At 39.3% G+C, this 16,445-nt stretch overlaps 1 protein-coding gene across 1 annotated transcript in view; it reads left to right on the top strand.

Moving 5' to 3' along the window:
- XPO5 (exportin 5) overlaps positions 1-16,445 on the top strand; it is a gene marked incomplete at its 5' end in the record, with an annotated part of 51,995 nt that overhangs the window by 4,210 nt on the left and 31,340 nt on the right. Inside the window, 10 exon segments of the mRNA XM_081093641.1 lie at positions 103-285; positions 3,112-3,138; positions 3,526-3,711; positions 4,573-4,649; positions 7,875-7,974; positions 9,300-9,383; positions 9,970-10,095; positions 11,225-11,315; positions 12,777-12,905; positions 15,291-15,409. Coding sequence (XP_080949767.1) covers positions 103-285; positions 3,112-3,138; positions 3,526-3,711; positions 4,573-4,649; positions 7,875-7,974; positions 9,300-9,383; positions 9,970-10,095; positions 11,225-11,315; positions 12,777-12,905; positions 15,291-15,409 — 1,122 coding nt within the window.

Raw genomic sequence — 16,445 nt, 5'->3', positions numbered from 1 at the left:
GGGATTTTGTTTATTTGTTTGCTTTGTCAACAGAAAAGAGCCTTTAGACAAACCTATAATGAAAAGATGTTTAATGTAACTAGCTTATTTCTGTTAATGCAGGAAACACAGACAGAATTAGTGATGTTCATCCTTTTGCGACTGGCAGAGGATGTAGTGACCTTTCATACGCTGCCCTTTCAGAGAAGAAGGGACATCCAGCAAACATTAACCCAGAACATGGAAAGGATCTTCAGTTTTCTACTTAACACACTTCAGGAAAATGTCAACAAGTACCGGCAAGTGGTAAGGAATAGCCCACCTCCCTGAAGTTGTGTTTTGTAATGAGTGTTTTTTTGTTTAACGTTCAAATGAACAAGGAACTGAGGTGTCTAGTTCAGCAAAAGAAGAGGCCATTTTATGGGCAAAAAAGAAAAGGTGGCAGAAAAAACAACTGATTTTTTTGTTTTGTTTAAGAACTGATTTTCTAAGAAACTCGGGTCAGTGAGTTTAGTTTCCAAGTGTATTGGGAAAAAATAATTCCTTTTATAGTGAGAAATGTTTTTAAATAGTATAACAATGAAGGTTAATTCTTAATATTTGAAAGCCCAGATATCTAATAGGTCAGGGTAGTATCCCGGTTGAAATTTAAGGTCTCATTTAGTGTTGGTCCCATTTGTAGTGTAAACTGCCAAGTTTTATTCATCTTGACTGCGTGCTTCTTGGTATTTTGTTCTTCCTGATGAGATAGAATTACTCTTAATTTTAATTGTCCCTTCCTGCAGAAAAGGGCAAGCCAGGTACTCTCTTTCTAACCATTTTCATTGTTAGTAGAGAGCCTTCAGAGGAAGGCAGTATAAAAGTTAATCTAACATAATGTCCTCACCAGAGGGCAATTTAGCCCCCCAGGTTGTCACAAGTAGGGATTCCTACTGTCATCTAGTGGGTAGAGACCATGGATGCTGCTAAACATTCTATAATACACAGCCCCTGCAATAAAGAATTATCCAACTCAAAATGTCAAAAGTACTGAGTTGAAAAACCCTGATCTAGAATTCTCATATGTACTTATTTCACAAAATAGGTTGAATTAAATATTAGTGGGGGTTTTTTTTGTGTATTTTTTATGCCTCTAACAGCTTCATTGGATCTATTTTCAGAGAAGCACTAGACATTAACACAAGTGGGAGAAGGTGCTATGAGCTGCTTTGGTGGGGAGGAACTAACAGTGAATACCTAATATATACCATTACAAGATGGGGCAAAAGTAGGTTTACAATTGCGAGTACAGAAACTGAGTTTATTCTTGTATTATTATTTATTAATTATTTTCCAAAACAACTGTAACCTACTTTTGCCCCACCTTGGCCCTGTTTGTACTTTATATATTATTAATCCTCAAAACCAACCCTAAGAGTCAGAAAATATTGTCTCCATTTTACAGATAAGAAAAACAGGCTCAGAGGGTAATTATTAAAGACCCCCCTAATAAATGGTTTTCATAGAATTCAAGCCCCATTCTTTTTACTAGAGTGGACTTTTTCCCCAAAAATTTCTCCCCAAGATTTTTCAAAAGAAAATATCAAGGAAATAAACTTGTATTTAGAAACCTAGGTGTATTGAGGGTGATTGAGGTATTCTTTTTCATTTCCCTGGGAGATTTAACCCCTAGGAGGAGAACAAATTATGGATACTTAGTTGCCCTGGAAATCTAGCCAACCTGCCAGGACAGATTATTGGCGATAATCTGACACACGTTAGAAACATCTACTGTGGTGTGTGTTTTTTAGCCCCACTTTCCGTTTTCTTTATCTGTGCCACCACTTGTGCCCAGGACCAGAGCACACCAAGAGCCATGTCTTGTACCTCGAACTTCTCAGTTTGCTTGTCTGCTTCCAGCCCTTCACCTTCCCAATTGGAGAGTAGGTTGAATGGTAAACAGTGATGGGATGAGTAGGCTCACTTTCCCTGTCCCATCACCTGGCTCCTGCACTGGTCCCAGGGGCGTGGAGGATCCAAACAGGAATGAAGGATTTGTAGGAGTGGAGAGTAAAGGCTGGACTTGGCTGTTGTCACTTGGGTCCCTTTCCTCCTTGGGCAGCATTAGTAGATGCTGGTGAGAGGGTTCTACCCCATTAACACATCTACATGAACACTACTAATGGAGGCTTAATACTTGTTCTTTATGAAAATATTTTTTATAATTGAGAAAAGGAATTGTAAAACAAGTTCTTTATTGTCCTAATGGTGGTAAGTTTTATCTATTTTACAAGTTGTTATTCCTGCTTGTATTATTTTTCCTTTAATGGTCTTCAGGAGTTACTCTTAATTTTAATTTCAGAAGTTCCTCGGGACAATATTATTTTTATATACTTGTAAATTATAAACATGTAATATTTTTACAGAATTTGGGATATAAAGGTAAAAAATCAGTTATAATTGTATATTTACTGAAAAGACATTATTTTGATCTGTTTAGCATCTAATATTTTTGTGTACATATTTTCCCTATATGTCCATCCATATGTGGTCATAAATTGTATTGATTTAATTTTTTAAAATTTATCTTTATTGTTGAAAGTATTATGGATGTCCCCCCCCCCACCCCCGCCATTGATCCCCTCCTTCCCACTCCCGCCCCCTCCCCAGGCTATATTGATTTAATTCTGCTTCTTGCTTTTTTCCATTAGCATTATATCATTTCAATATACCTTTGCCAATTATAATTTGTCTTTTTATTTTTTTAATTTAAAAAACATGCTAATACTTTGTTTTAAACTGTATTTCTTTCATCACTAGCAATATTGAGCCTTATTTGTTGTTCATCTTTTGGTTGTATTTCTTTGTAAATCATGCGCTTTGAAACTGTCTTTGTGGCTCTGAATGTTCTAACAAATTTGTGTAAGCTCTTTAAATAATAACTTTTTGTCATATTGCTAAAATTAAAGTAACCTGTTCTTCTTAGGAGGAATATCAGTTATATGTTCTTAGTAAAGTTGTATTCTTTCCAAGATTGAAAGTTGAGTCTATATTTGAGAATCTATTTGAGGACCTTGATTATGGGGATGGAAAGTTATTTCATAGCCTTTTGCTCATTAAAAACATTGGATCCTTATACTTCTTTTCTTTCAGAAGACAGATAATTCTCAGGAGCCAAAGGTAAGAGCTCTTTGTGGCTTTGGAAGGAGACTTCTTTGAGGCTTTCAGGTACAGGATGTATCCACCTAGTGGAGGGTGACCTCAGACTTGGTTTATTTGATCATTGAGCGAAGGTGGAAGGAAGTTAAAATTACAATATTTGAGATTTCTTGTAGGAAATATAATGGACTCACATATCAATATGGTCTTATTGATATATTGAGACTGCTGGTGTTTGAGAAATGAATGTGTTCATCAGGAAAAAAACGTGATGTTACATGAGTACTTTTTTAAAAAAATCATTTTCTTTTTAGAATTAGAAAATAGAAGGAGCTCAGGTGTATAACCACTGCTTTCTTGTCTGTGAGTGAGGACTTATTGGTCAAAAAGTTATTTCTTTTCATTCAGGCTCAAGCAAACTGTCGAGTAGGAGTTGCAGCCTTAAACACCCTGGCAGGCTACATTGACTGGGTGTCCATGAGCCACATCACTGCGGAGAACTGCAGGCTCCTGGAGGTATTGTGCCTGCTGCTCAGCGAGCAGGAGCTTCAGCTGGGAGCAGCCGAGTGTCTTCTCATTGCAGTGAGCAGAAAAGTAAGTTACCACTTCCAACTGACGCTTATCCGTGCAGTCTCTGAGGGGGGCGCTTAATTGTTGTGGCAGAAAGACATTTAAAGGTTTGGGTGGTGTTGTTTTTTCCTTGATACCAACTAACTACCTACCTTCAACCCCTTTGTTGTTGTTTTGTTTTGTTTTTAAATATATTTTTTATTATTTTCAGAGAGGAAAGGAGAGGGAGAGAGAGATTGAAACATCAATGATGACTGAGAATCATTGATCCGGCTGCCTCCTGCATTTCCCCCTAATGGGGATCAAGCCCACAACCTGTACATGTGCCCTTAACCGGAATCGAACCCGGGACCCTTCAGTCTGCAGGCTGATACTCTACCCACTGAGCCAAACCAGCTAGGGCCCTTCAACCCCTTTGGACAACAGTTTGCCAATATTCTGGGGATTTATCAGCAGAATATACAGAGGTCTGTCAGGCTACTTGGTTCTCGAAACAGCTGTGAATCTTACCTCTTCACACTTAAGAAATAAAGTTTAAAACTCAGTGTTTGTGTCAAAGAATCTTAGATGATGGCTGCACTGGCTTTTTATCTGTCTTGACTAACAATAAGGACCATGACTCTTTTCTCCATAGGAACTCTATCATCAGATGTAACTTATTTATCTTTCATATCAGCACTATTGCCCACACATTTAAAAATATAAGTTTTATCCAGATTAGGTTTTAAAAAGCTGGCTTTGCTCTGGTGTTCAGTCAATCTGGGGGCTATAAGAGAAATTATGAAGTCAGTATATTTGATTAGATAGGTAAGAAGATGTTAGTACTTGGAGGCTTTTAATAATATAGTTTTTCTATTACCTGTGTTTTCCTAAAATTGGGTCTAGGGCAAGTTGGAAGACCGGAAGCCCTTAATGGTCTTATTTGGAGATGTTGCTATGCATTATATACTCTCTGCTGCACAGTGAGTATCTACTTTTCTGTTTTTTCTAATTCCTTTGTTATTCTGTATCATACTTGGATATATCTGAGGTTCCTGTCTAGATGCTAGCAGTCCATTGATAGTGTTTCTAATTAAAAAATCAGGCAACCTTGGGGTTAGAGATCAACCAAAGGACTTGTATGCATGCATATCAGCATAACCAATGGACACAGACACTGGGGCGGTGGGGGCTTGCTCTCGGGAGTGGGAATGGCTCAATCGGGAAAAAGAGACATATGTAAAACTTTAGACAATAAAAAAAAAAAAATCAGGCAACCTTCAAGGGACTATTGAATCTTTTTGAAGACCTTATACTGGAAATAAGTCGTGGCCACTAACTCAGCACCCACTCACTTTCAGTTTTCCCCATTATCCCCCAGACAACTCATCTCCATGATTCTCTTTGTCTGCTTCTGATGATCCCAAGCCTCCTAGTCTCCTTGGTGACCAGGCCTGAGAGTGCTTAGATATGTACCCTGCAGATATGGTCCCAGGGCCTGCCTGGTTATAGAACTTCAGACACTCCTCCCTGATCTTCTTATCAGAGTAATTAATACCTGAAGTGTTGAGGCTCTTGGAAAACGCAGGAACAATGTGTTCAATGAGAAATGTGTGCATAAACCTATAAACATAGTCAATGTCCTAAAATAATGACTCTGCTTGTTTTCTTCTAATTGTTCTGGAAGATTTTTTCCCCCCAAATATTTGTATTGATTTCAGAGAGGAATGGGGGGGGGGAGAGAGAGAGAGAGAGAGAGAGAGAGAGAGAGAGAGAGAGAGAGAGAGAAACAAACATCAGTGATGAGAGAGAATCATTGATCGACTGCCTCATGCCCTCCACTGAGGGTCGAGCCCAGAACCCGGGCATGTGCCCCCAACTGGAATCGAACTTGGGACCTTTCAGTCCGCAGGCCGATGCTCTATCCACTGAGCCAAACCAGGGCTGCTCTGGAAAATATTAAAGCATTTCCTGATAATGTGTTTCTTACCAGGGAGTCACATAGAACTGTGTCTTACAAATAGTTGAAACTGTTGCAACACCCTCTTTTCAATACTCTTCACTAATTCTTGGTCCCAAGGATAAGTGAAAAGATGTGCGACACATATGTGTTACTTAAAATCTCCTACATCCTCTTCTAATACAGTTATGATGACTTTCTTTCCTATGGAGACTACAGCTCTGTTTTTAAGGGGTCCCGTTAATTAAAGGAGTGACATTTCTTTTGAGTAGCCACTATAGGTTCTGTCTCCAAGACCCATTAGTTCTATAGAGACCATGACATTCACCCTAAGGTGTCCTATCTCTGTGCTACTAATACTGGTTAGCAAAGCTATGATTCTAACCCAAGCAAGCAGACTCCAAAGCCTGCACTGGAACCGTAATGCCATCCTGCCCTTCAATATCACTAGAGCCTAGGTCTTGCTTACCTGAAGGCCTACGCTTTTTACATTATACTCTACTGCCTCCAGAACACAGCTGATATGGCTGCTGTCCCCACTGTTCATTATTAATTCTTATTACTGTAATAGTTGTACATCATAACAGGTCAGTTTTATTTTATTAAATTTTTTATTGTTTAAAGTATTACATATGTCTCCTTTTGCCCCCATTGACCTCTCCCTGGTCGTTCCTACCCCCCAGCACAGGCCCTCACCCCCTTCCTGTCTGTGTCCATGGGGGGTGAGTTTAAAAAGAGCAGATAAGGGATTGCAGATTTGAACTAAAAAATTAGACAAAGTTATGCTTTTATTATAGTTTTTTAAAGACTTTATTTTTTTAATATATTTTTATTTTTATTGATTTCAGAGAGGAAGGGAAAGGGAGTGAGAGGTAGAAACATCAATGATGAGAGAGAATCATTGATTGGCTGCCTCCTGCTCACCCCCCCCCCCCCCCCCACTGGGGATCAAGCCTGCAACTCGGGCATGTGCACTGACCAGGAATCGAACTGTGACCTCCTGGTTCACAGGTAGACGCTCAACCACTGAGCTGTGCCTGCCAGGCAAGACTTTATTTTTTTAGAGCAATTTAAGGTTCACAGCAAAATTCAGGGGAAGGTACAGAGATTTCCCATACACCTCCCATCCCAACACTTGAGCAGCTTCCCCCATTAGCAACTTCACTAACCAGCGTGGCATATTTGTTACAACTGATGAACCTACACTGACACATCCAATCGTCCACACTCCCTAGTTTACCTTAGCGTTTACTCTTCTACGTGGTGTACGTTCTATGGATTATGAGCACTGAATAATACCCCAATGTCAGATGTATCAGGGTTATTTATCCATTCACCTATCAAAGGACGCCTTGGCTGCTTCCAGGTTTGGGGAATTATGAATAAAACTGTTATAAACATCCAAGGTTAACATGCTATAAACATAACGCAGGCCTTTGTGTGAACACAAGGTTTCAACTCCTTTGGGTAAATACCAATGAATTTATATCAATTGCTGGATTATATGGTAAGAGTATCCTTAGTTTTGTAAGAAACTATCAAACTGTCTTCCAAAGTGGGTGTACCATTCCTACCAGCAGTTAATGCGAGTTTCTGTTGCTCCACACCTTTGATAGCATTTGCTATTTTTATTGTTAGATAATTGGCTATTCTAATAGGTGTACAGTGGTATCTTTAATTTGCATTTCTCTGATGATATGTAGAGCATCTTTTTTTTCCTTCTTTTTTTCTTAATATATTTTTATTGGTTTTAGAGAGAAGGGAGAGGGAGAGAGAGTGAAACATCAAATGAGAGAGAATCATTGATTGGTTGCCTCGTGCACGCCCCCTACTAGGGATCGAGCCCCCAACCTGGGCATGTGCCCTTGACTGGGATCAAACCTGGGCCCCGTCAGTCCGCAGGCCGATGCTCTATCACTGAACCAAATCGGCTGGGGCTTTGTGCAGCTTTTTATGAATAGAAGTATATACATTCTTCTATGGAGTCACGCTCAGAGTTTATGTCACTATTCCAGAATATTCAAGGACCATATAAATTACCCAAATTAGAGTGTCTCTTGATGGATGAAATTGCATTGAACGCTATTTTTTTTTCCGTCCTTCTTTCAGTGTTTGGAGGGTATTTTTGGTTTTGTTTTTTAATAACAAATTTAAATGTTGCAATATAGACCATATACAATGCCATTTGATGGGAATCTCTTTGGTTCTCTTGATGTGCAACTAATCACACTGTTTTCTCATCTTACAGGACTGCTGACGGAGGAGGCTTGGTAGAAAAACACTATGTCTTCCTGAAAAGACTTTGTCAGGTGTTGTGTGCTCTGGGCAATCAGCTTTGTGCATTGCTGGTGAGCACTTACTTTCTGAAGCATTTCAGGGCCAGTTGAGGAGAGCTTTTATTTTTTCTAATTTAATTTAATTTTTTAAAATATATTTTTATTTATTTCAGAGAGAGGAAGGGAGAGGGAGAGAGAGATAGAAACATCAATGATGAGAGAGAATCATTGATCGGCTGCCTCCTGCATGCCCCACACTAGGGGTTGAGCCCGCAACTCGGGCATGTGCCCTGACCGGGAATCAAACTGTGACCTCCTGGTTCAAGGTCGACGCTCAACCACCGAGCCATGCTGGCCAGGTGAGGAGAGCTTTTAGAAAATTATATTTGTGTTAGGGCTGACACGTGCCATTGATTTTAGCCTCATATGGAGCATTGCGTATAGATTATTTCATGTGGTTCTATAGATTAAATTCTTTTAACAGAGTTTAAATGATATAAATTTCTTTTAACAAATCAATTACTATTAATAAGAGCAAACATTCACATATGTTATTCCATAATTCAATAATGTTATTCTTGTGAATTTTGGTACTTACAAAACATCAGTCTGCTGAGTACATTAACCCTTAAAGTCCTATTAGATTATGAAACATGGGTTTGAATAAGAATCCTTTTACCAAATTTAAAGGATCTATTGTTGGATCATTAAAGGAAACTTTAGTCTGATTTACCTAGAAATACCTATCTTTATGGAAATATTTAATACTTGGTCTTATAACTTGAAAGATAGAATACTGGGACAGACATTTATCTTTTATGTTATACCTTTTCTTGGTAGCTTGAATAGATAGAGGATAGAGCTTCAGATGTAAGACATGTACCATGGAGTGATTATTTAATGGGTCACAGAGATGTGAATAGTTCAGAAATAAATAATATGGATATCTTTCTGTGATTTCTGAAATGAATACTCTTTTGTTTTACTATTTGACTACGGAGTGTGTTTGTTTTTTTATTTATTTTAGAGAGAGATCAAGGTGACATTGATTGGTTGCCTCCCATATGCATCCTGACCAGAGATCAAACCCACAATCTGGGTATGTGCCCTGACCGGGAACCAAACCCGCCATCTTTCAGTGTATGGGATGATACTCCAAGCAATTGAGCCACACCTGTCATGGGCAGATGAGTTTTAATGATTATGATTAAGGAAGTAAAGCGGCTTTCCTGTTTTTTAGCCCTTGAAATGAGGTCTTTCTTAGACCACAAGGAAGTATACAGTCATTTCAAAACTGAAATTTTGGAGGATTTAACTTATCTGTATTTGTTATTCCACTCTTCCCACTCCCCTCCCCTAATCAACATCATTAATGTAATGGACTTTTTGTCCTACAGGGTGTGGATTCTAATGTAGAAACACCAGCAAACTTTGGAAAATACCTGGAATCTTTTCTTGCTTTCACAACGCATCCAAGTCAGGTAAACATTATGCAGGTAACTTTTTGAAATTTGAGTTAGGTAAGCCAAAACAAAGCACTATGGCCTAAAGTAATCAGCAGCTCATATATAAAACATAACTCGTACGGCCTTAGAAAATAACTACAGTATCATTAAGAGACTTGCTGAATCTTCTTCTTGAACCAGCATTAAACCATCAAGGTCAGCAGCTTTCCCCCAGCTAACATTATTTTGATAATGCTCAATCAGATGTGAGGTATATTCCAGGCAATTGACTACTAAAGATATTTTAATACAAATTAATTGCATCCAACTCAAGATTTTTCTTGTAATACTACCCTGGCATTCCTACAACCTTTCTTGCATAAACGAGAAAGGGGTAGATTTCGGTTAACACTCCAGGAATTTCACCTAACCCACAGTCTTATTAATGTGTGGTTCATAATGAGTGGTCATTACTGATGTACTACAGTACGGGCAGTTCAAAGTTTTTATAGAGGTTTATTTTCATGAGAAAATATAGTTGATAATTACTGAGCTAAGTAATAATCTTGGTTATATAAAATCCAAATCCTTAAACAGGTTTACTTTTTTCTCCCCCCTTTAGTTTCTACGCTCTTCAACTCAAATGACTTGGGGAGCCCTCTTTCGGCATGAGATCCTGTCCCGTGACCCTTTGCTATTAGCAATGATACCAAAATATCTTCGTGCTTCTATGACAAACGTGGTCAAGGTATGCAGTGGAAACCTGAACAGGTGGAATATAGATAAGTACACATAATGTGGCTTAAATTGGCACCATTGACAATGCTGCCTTGGTTACTGCCATCCCTTCCTTGGGCATATTCTCTTATTCCACAAGAAGAAAGCAGTCCATACTGGTTATAATATCTACTGTTTCTATCTTGGAGCACTTATATACCAATATTGGGCTAGATGCTAGATAAAAGAAGCGATAGGACAAGAGCAGTGGCCATGACCATACAATGAGGTAATTGCTTTTCAGAGGTTAAAAGCAGGAAGGAGGGTCGAGTGAAGAAGGCTCCAATAGGAAGTACTGATATGAAGGTCAAATGAGAGGAAGATGAGTAAAAAGAGAGGGAGAGTGAAAGCAGACTGCTCACTATCTCAGTAGAGTTGCTTATGAATTCCCTGAGATCTGCTAAGGACTCTTACTAGTACAGATGCTTAATCTTGGTTTGTAAAATTAGAGAATGGGACCCATTCAAGAGTCCCTTTATTTCTTCAAGGAATTCACCTAGCACGTACCAATGTGTCCTAATTGTTTGCCATAGTCTTTATTCCTTTTTTGAATGAAACATAAGAAAAAGTTCCATGCTTATTCCCAGGGTCCAGCATTTAAGTAGCAGATAGTTTTCAGTTCTTTTTTACTTACTTCATGCTGTGTTAGCCCTCTGTCGTGAGGCATTTTTATACTCAGACCCTTAATAAATTCCATAATTTAATTCTCTTTGAGGAACCTGAAAGAAAGTATCAAGTAGACGTCCTCTTTTCTGCCGCTCTTAGGATTATTGGAACTGGGACCAAATTGTTGACGTGAGATAGACCAGAAGCAGTTATTTATTTTTTCATGAACAAGAGGCATTTATTTCTCACAGTTCTAGAGGCTGCAAGTCCATGATCAAGGGGCCGACAGACTCAGTTCTGATGGAAACCCACTTCCTGGTCCATAGTGGCCATCTTCTCACTGTGTCCTCACATGGTGGAAGGACCATACCTAGTTATTTATCATAAAATGTCTCATGTAAACCCTAACTCTTCTTAATGCTTGAATTCCGGGAGTTCAAGACTCTTAATAGGTCCATTTTCATCCCTTATACCAACTATCTTTCTCTTTCCAGATGGGCTTTCCTTCTAAAACAGATAGCCCCAGCTGTGAATACTCTCGATTTGATTTTGATAGCGATGAGGACTTCAATGCTTTCTTCAACTGTAAGTGACCTGGAATGTCTCCCAGTCGTCTCAGAATGGCATCTAGTGTTGTGAATCATGGTGCATGACCCTTGGGGTTCTATATTAAAGAGCCCTAAATTTGAACAGCTGCCTGTTTAGTCTCACATTTCAGAGGGTGCTGGGATTGCACTGATTTCAAGCCTAGGTGCATGCACACACACTACCTTTGGAGATTGATTTTTTTAAAATATATTTTTATTTATTTCAGAAAGGAAGGGAGAGGGAGAGAGAGATAGAAACATCAATAATAGAGAATCATCGGTCGGCTACCTCCTGCACGCCCCCTACTGTTGATTGAGCCTGCAACCCAGGCATATGTCCTTGACTGGAATTGATCCCGGGGCCCTTCAGTCTGCAGGCTGATGCTCTACCCACTGGGCAAAGCTGGCTTTATTGAGATGTAATTCATTTACCATACAATTCACCCACTTGTAGTATACAATTTAATGGTTTTTAGTATTTTCAGAGTTGTGCATCCATCACCACAATAAATTTTGGACAGTTTTATGACCCCAAGAAACTCCGTACCCATTAGCAGTCAGCTCCCAATCCCCTTTTTTCCTAGCCTTGGGAAACCACTAATTCACTTTCTATATTCTGAACATTTCATATAAATGGAATTTACACAATACTAGAGGCCCGATGCACGCTTTTATTATTATAGATGTGATCTTTTGAAACTGCTTTCGTCCACTTAGCCTAATGTTTTTAATATTCATTTATGGTATAGCATGTATTGGTACTTCATTACTTTATATTGCCAATATTTTATTTTATGAATATATACATTTTACTCATTCATTCATAAATTGATGGAAATTTGAGCTGTTTCCACTTTTTGGCTATTTAGAATAATCTATAATAATAAAAGCATAATATGCTAATGAGATCGAACAGCCGAACAATCTTCTGGACATCCTTTCAGACGACCTTCCGGATGAAGCCAGGGCTACAAGGGCCGAGCCCCTTGTACGAATTTCATGAATTTCATCGGGCCTCTAGTCTGCTATAACACTAGTGTACAAGTTTTTTAGTGTACATATGTTTTTATTTCTCTTGGGTGTATGCCTAGGAAGGGAATTACTGGATCATGTGGCAATTTCATGTTTAATGTTTTGAGGAACTGCCAGGCTGTTTTCCACAGCAGTCTCCATTTTATATCTGTACCAACCTCATCTTTTCATTCCAACAGAAATGGGAGACCATTTTTTGTTTGCCATTTACGGGATCTAACTGATAGGGCACCTTCCAGAGATAATTTGTTTTTTAAAATGTCTGGATTTGTTAACAAAGCTTCATTGAACATTTGTTACATTCAAAGCACAAGTCTGCAAAACAAGAGTCTCTTCCAACATTTCCCCCCTGGAATGGATAAATGAATGAACATTAACTAAGTACCTATTATATACCAGTTATCGACTCATGTCTTTCTCTTGGCAGCCTCCCGGGCCCAACAAGGAGAGGTAATGAGGTTAGCATGTCGTTTGGATCCCAAGACTAGTTTCCAGATGGCTGGGGAATGGCTAAAGTATCAGCTGTCAACTTCTGTTGATACTGGATCCATAAACTGTAAGTTGTTTTTTTTCTAATCCTCACTTAAGGACATGCTTATTCATTTTAGAGAGAGAAACATTGATGTTAGAGAGAAACATCCATCAGTTGCCTTCCCGTAGGTGCCCAGATCAGAGATCAAACCCACAGTGTAGGTATGTGCCCTGATGGGAATCAAACCCGCAACCTTTCGGTACATGGGACAATGCTTCAACCAACTGAGCCATATGGGTTACGTTGAACTGTAATTTAAATTTTAATATCTTAACATTAGTGAAATATTGTATCAAAGCTATCCATAGAAAATAAACCTTCTGAGTCACACTTCAAAACAATATGCTAATAGTATTCAAAAATAGCTTTGCTCACTGCCCAGTTCCATTCTAGGGAGTGAGACTCCATTTGCACACTGAGAAAGCAGATAACACTACATTTTTAATCTGGTTAAATTAGATAAAGCCACGTTCAGTTTTGCCTTTGTTTTTCCTTTTTCACAGAATCAACTAATTGTTTATTGTTGATTTTTTTACTTTACTTCAGGTACTATCTTAAATTGCATGTCTAGACCTTTTTAAAGCTTTTCAACCAAGCTTTGCATAGCACCACTCCTAAACTCAGAAAGAATGTGCTGTTATTCAGACATAAGAGGAGCAGTACAGGGACTTCCCACTTAGCCACCTCAAAACCTCTGGGAAATGCCACTTTATATAAAATCAAAATCACCCCCCTCTACCCAAATGCATAAGCAAGGTAATTTCTTTGTTCTCTAAATCTTCTGTCTTGTCATTAGTGCATAGGCAACAGGGATAATAAAGCAGGAAAGGGCCGTAAATAACTGCTTTAGAAAGGTCCATGGTAATCATCAATTACCATGTACATTAGTTACCTGACAATGGGATTTAGCATTCTGTTTTGCATATTCACAATTGACTCTGAAGGTCCTTGGTATCAGGTAACTCGAATGTTTGCAGAGGCTCAATGTTGCATCAAGATGAAGATAATAAATGGGAGCACTAATGGAAGCAAGGAAAGTGTGTAAATCTTTCTGCCTGTGCCTGCTGTGTGAGTGATGTGGCTTGATGACACTTGTGAACTTGGAGGTGGCACAGTTCTCTAGCCATAGCCCTTGCAATTGTTCAGAGGCTACTGCATGTGAAGCAGTATTTTTTTGATCTTATGTCAGCTCTTTGTTGGAAGGATTATTTATGGTCTTAAATATCTTAATTACTTAGATTCCCATGGACAGATTATAAAGAGGGAGGAAGAGAGAACTTAATATTTATCAATTGTCTCTAATTGGTCAAGCACTGTTTTTTTGTATGTTTGTTTGTTTTTGTTTTGTTTTTTAATCCTCACCCGAAGATATTATTCCATTGATTTTTAGAGAGAGGGGAAGACAGAAATATTGATATGAGGGAAACATTGATTGGTTGCCTCTTGCACCTTCCCTGACCAGGGCCCAGGCCAGAGAGAAACCTGCAACCGAGGTCCATGCCCTTGACTGGAATTGAACCTGAGACCCATTGGTCTGCAGGCCGAAGCTCTATCCACTGAGCCAAACCAGCTAGGGCTGTTCTTGATGCTTATATCTATACTAGTGACCTGGTGCACAGATTCATGTACATTGAAAGGAAATTAATTAGAAGGTGGCTGTTGGGGCAGAACTGGGCAAGACGGGCTGGACACACCCTGGAGCCAACCTCCATTGGTCCCTCCCCAGCCGGCCTCACGTGGGGCATCTGCAGAGTGAGCAGGATCCCTTCAGCAGGTGGAGTCCCTCAGACTGGCCTGCAGGGATTGGGCTGAAACCAGCTCTCCAACATCCCCGGGGGTCCTGGAGTGCGAGAGGGCACTCTGCAAAGTCGCTGCGTTGAGTGTCTGCCCCTTGGTGGTCAGTGTGCGTCATACCTGTTGGCTGATTGGCCAGTCAGCCGGTCGCTTGGCCTTTTATATATATAGATTCTTATTCAGTACTCAAAGTGGTTTTATAGATAAGGCTCAGAGAGCTCAATTCAGACAGCTCATTGTAAGCAGGATAGGGACTCCTTTTCCTTTTTTTTTTTTCTTTTTCTAGACTGAGGGGTTAGATTATTCTGTTCCTTCAACTGGGAAATTACCAAGTAGTCTCTGAGGCCTCATTGTCTTTGTGTCTTCTGTGATCCTACCTGGAGTTGTTGTGTGTGTGTGTGTGAGTGTGTGTGTGTGTGAGAGTGTGTGCGTGCGTGCGTGCGTGTGCGTGCGTGTGTGTGTGAGTGCGTGTGTGCGTGTGTGAGTGAGCGTGTGCGTGTGTGAGTGTGCGTGTGTGAGTGTGTGCGCGTGTGTGTGCGTGTGAGTGTGCGTGCGTGTGTGTGTGTGAGTGTGTGCGCGTGTGTGCGTGTGTTTCAAAACCCTGTTTTCCTATAGCTGGAACTGGAGAAGGCGGCCTCTGCTCCATCTTCTCACCTTCATTTGTGCACTGGGAAGCCATGACCTTTTTTTTGGAAAGTGTGATCCACCAGATGTTTCGAACACTAGATAAAGAAGTAAGTAACTGTTTCCCATGCTGACTGTGTGATAATTCTCATCTTTTTAAGACTGGCAGAGGGATAGGAAAATCTGTGGATGTGTATCTCACAGAAGAGGAAACGGATTCAGGAAGGTTAAAGAACATTCGAATTCAAGTGGCTAGCATATAGCAGAGCTGACTCAGGTCTCTCTGACGCTAAGCTCTACAAGGTTTAGTATTCATTTGAAGGGGATAATATGAGCCTGATACTACAGTGAACCGCAGGTAGGATAACTATTCCAAACCTTAAGCATCTTTTTCAATTTATGGCACATAGACCAGGATATTCAAGTTTGAGGGTCAGTGTCTCTCTTCTCTGAATAATTTTTTTTTAATTTTTATTTATTGATTTGAGAGGGAGAGAGAGGCATCAGTTTGTTTTTCCACTTATTTATGCATTCATTGGTTGCTTCTTGTATGTGCCCTGACTGGGGATAGAACCCAAACCTTGGAATACTGGGATGATGTTCTAATCAACTGAGCTACCTGGCCAGGGCCAGATCTTGTTTTTTTATACTTCATATCACCTATCACTCTTATAACATTACCTTATTAGATTAAAATGATTTGATCACTCATTTGGCAGTAATTATATTTTAGTGTATTCCAGGTTACTTATAGAAAGAATCTTGAAGAAAGGGGGATATAGCGTGTGTGTTTTTGTGGTTTTTTAGTGTGTGTGGTTTTTGTTTTTGTTTTTTTTTACAAGTGGCATATTAACAAATTAGATCTTAGGGTCATCTGTTTTTATATGGATTCACTTCAGTTTGAAATGATGGCATTCTGAGTTTGTTCTAAAATATACATGGGAACCCTACTTGGGTCCTATATTTTTCACTATGTTAGTCCTTTTTCAAGTTTAGATGGGACTTATGTATTAGTAAGTGTGGTAAATCAAGAAAGCCCTTTATTAAATCAAGGGAAATGGCCCTGCTGTTTTCTTTCCTGGCATTTTTTAAAAAATATATTTTTATTGATTTCAAAGAAGAAGGGAGAGGGAGGGAGAGATAGAA

Source organism: Myotis nattereri, assembly GCF_964212035.1.
Source record: "Myotis nattereri genome assembly, chromosome: 6".
NCBI classification, from domain to species: Eukaryota; Metazoa; Chordata; class Mammalia; order Chiroptera; family Vespertilionidae; genus Myotis; species Myotis nattereri.
The sequence above is the reverse complement of the archived record's forward strand: the minus strand, read 5'-3'. Positions and strand labels throughout refer to the sequence as shown.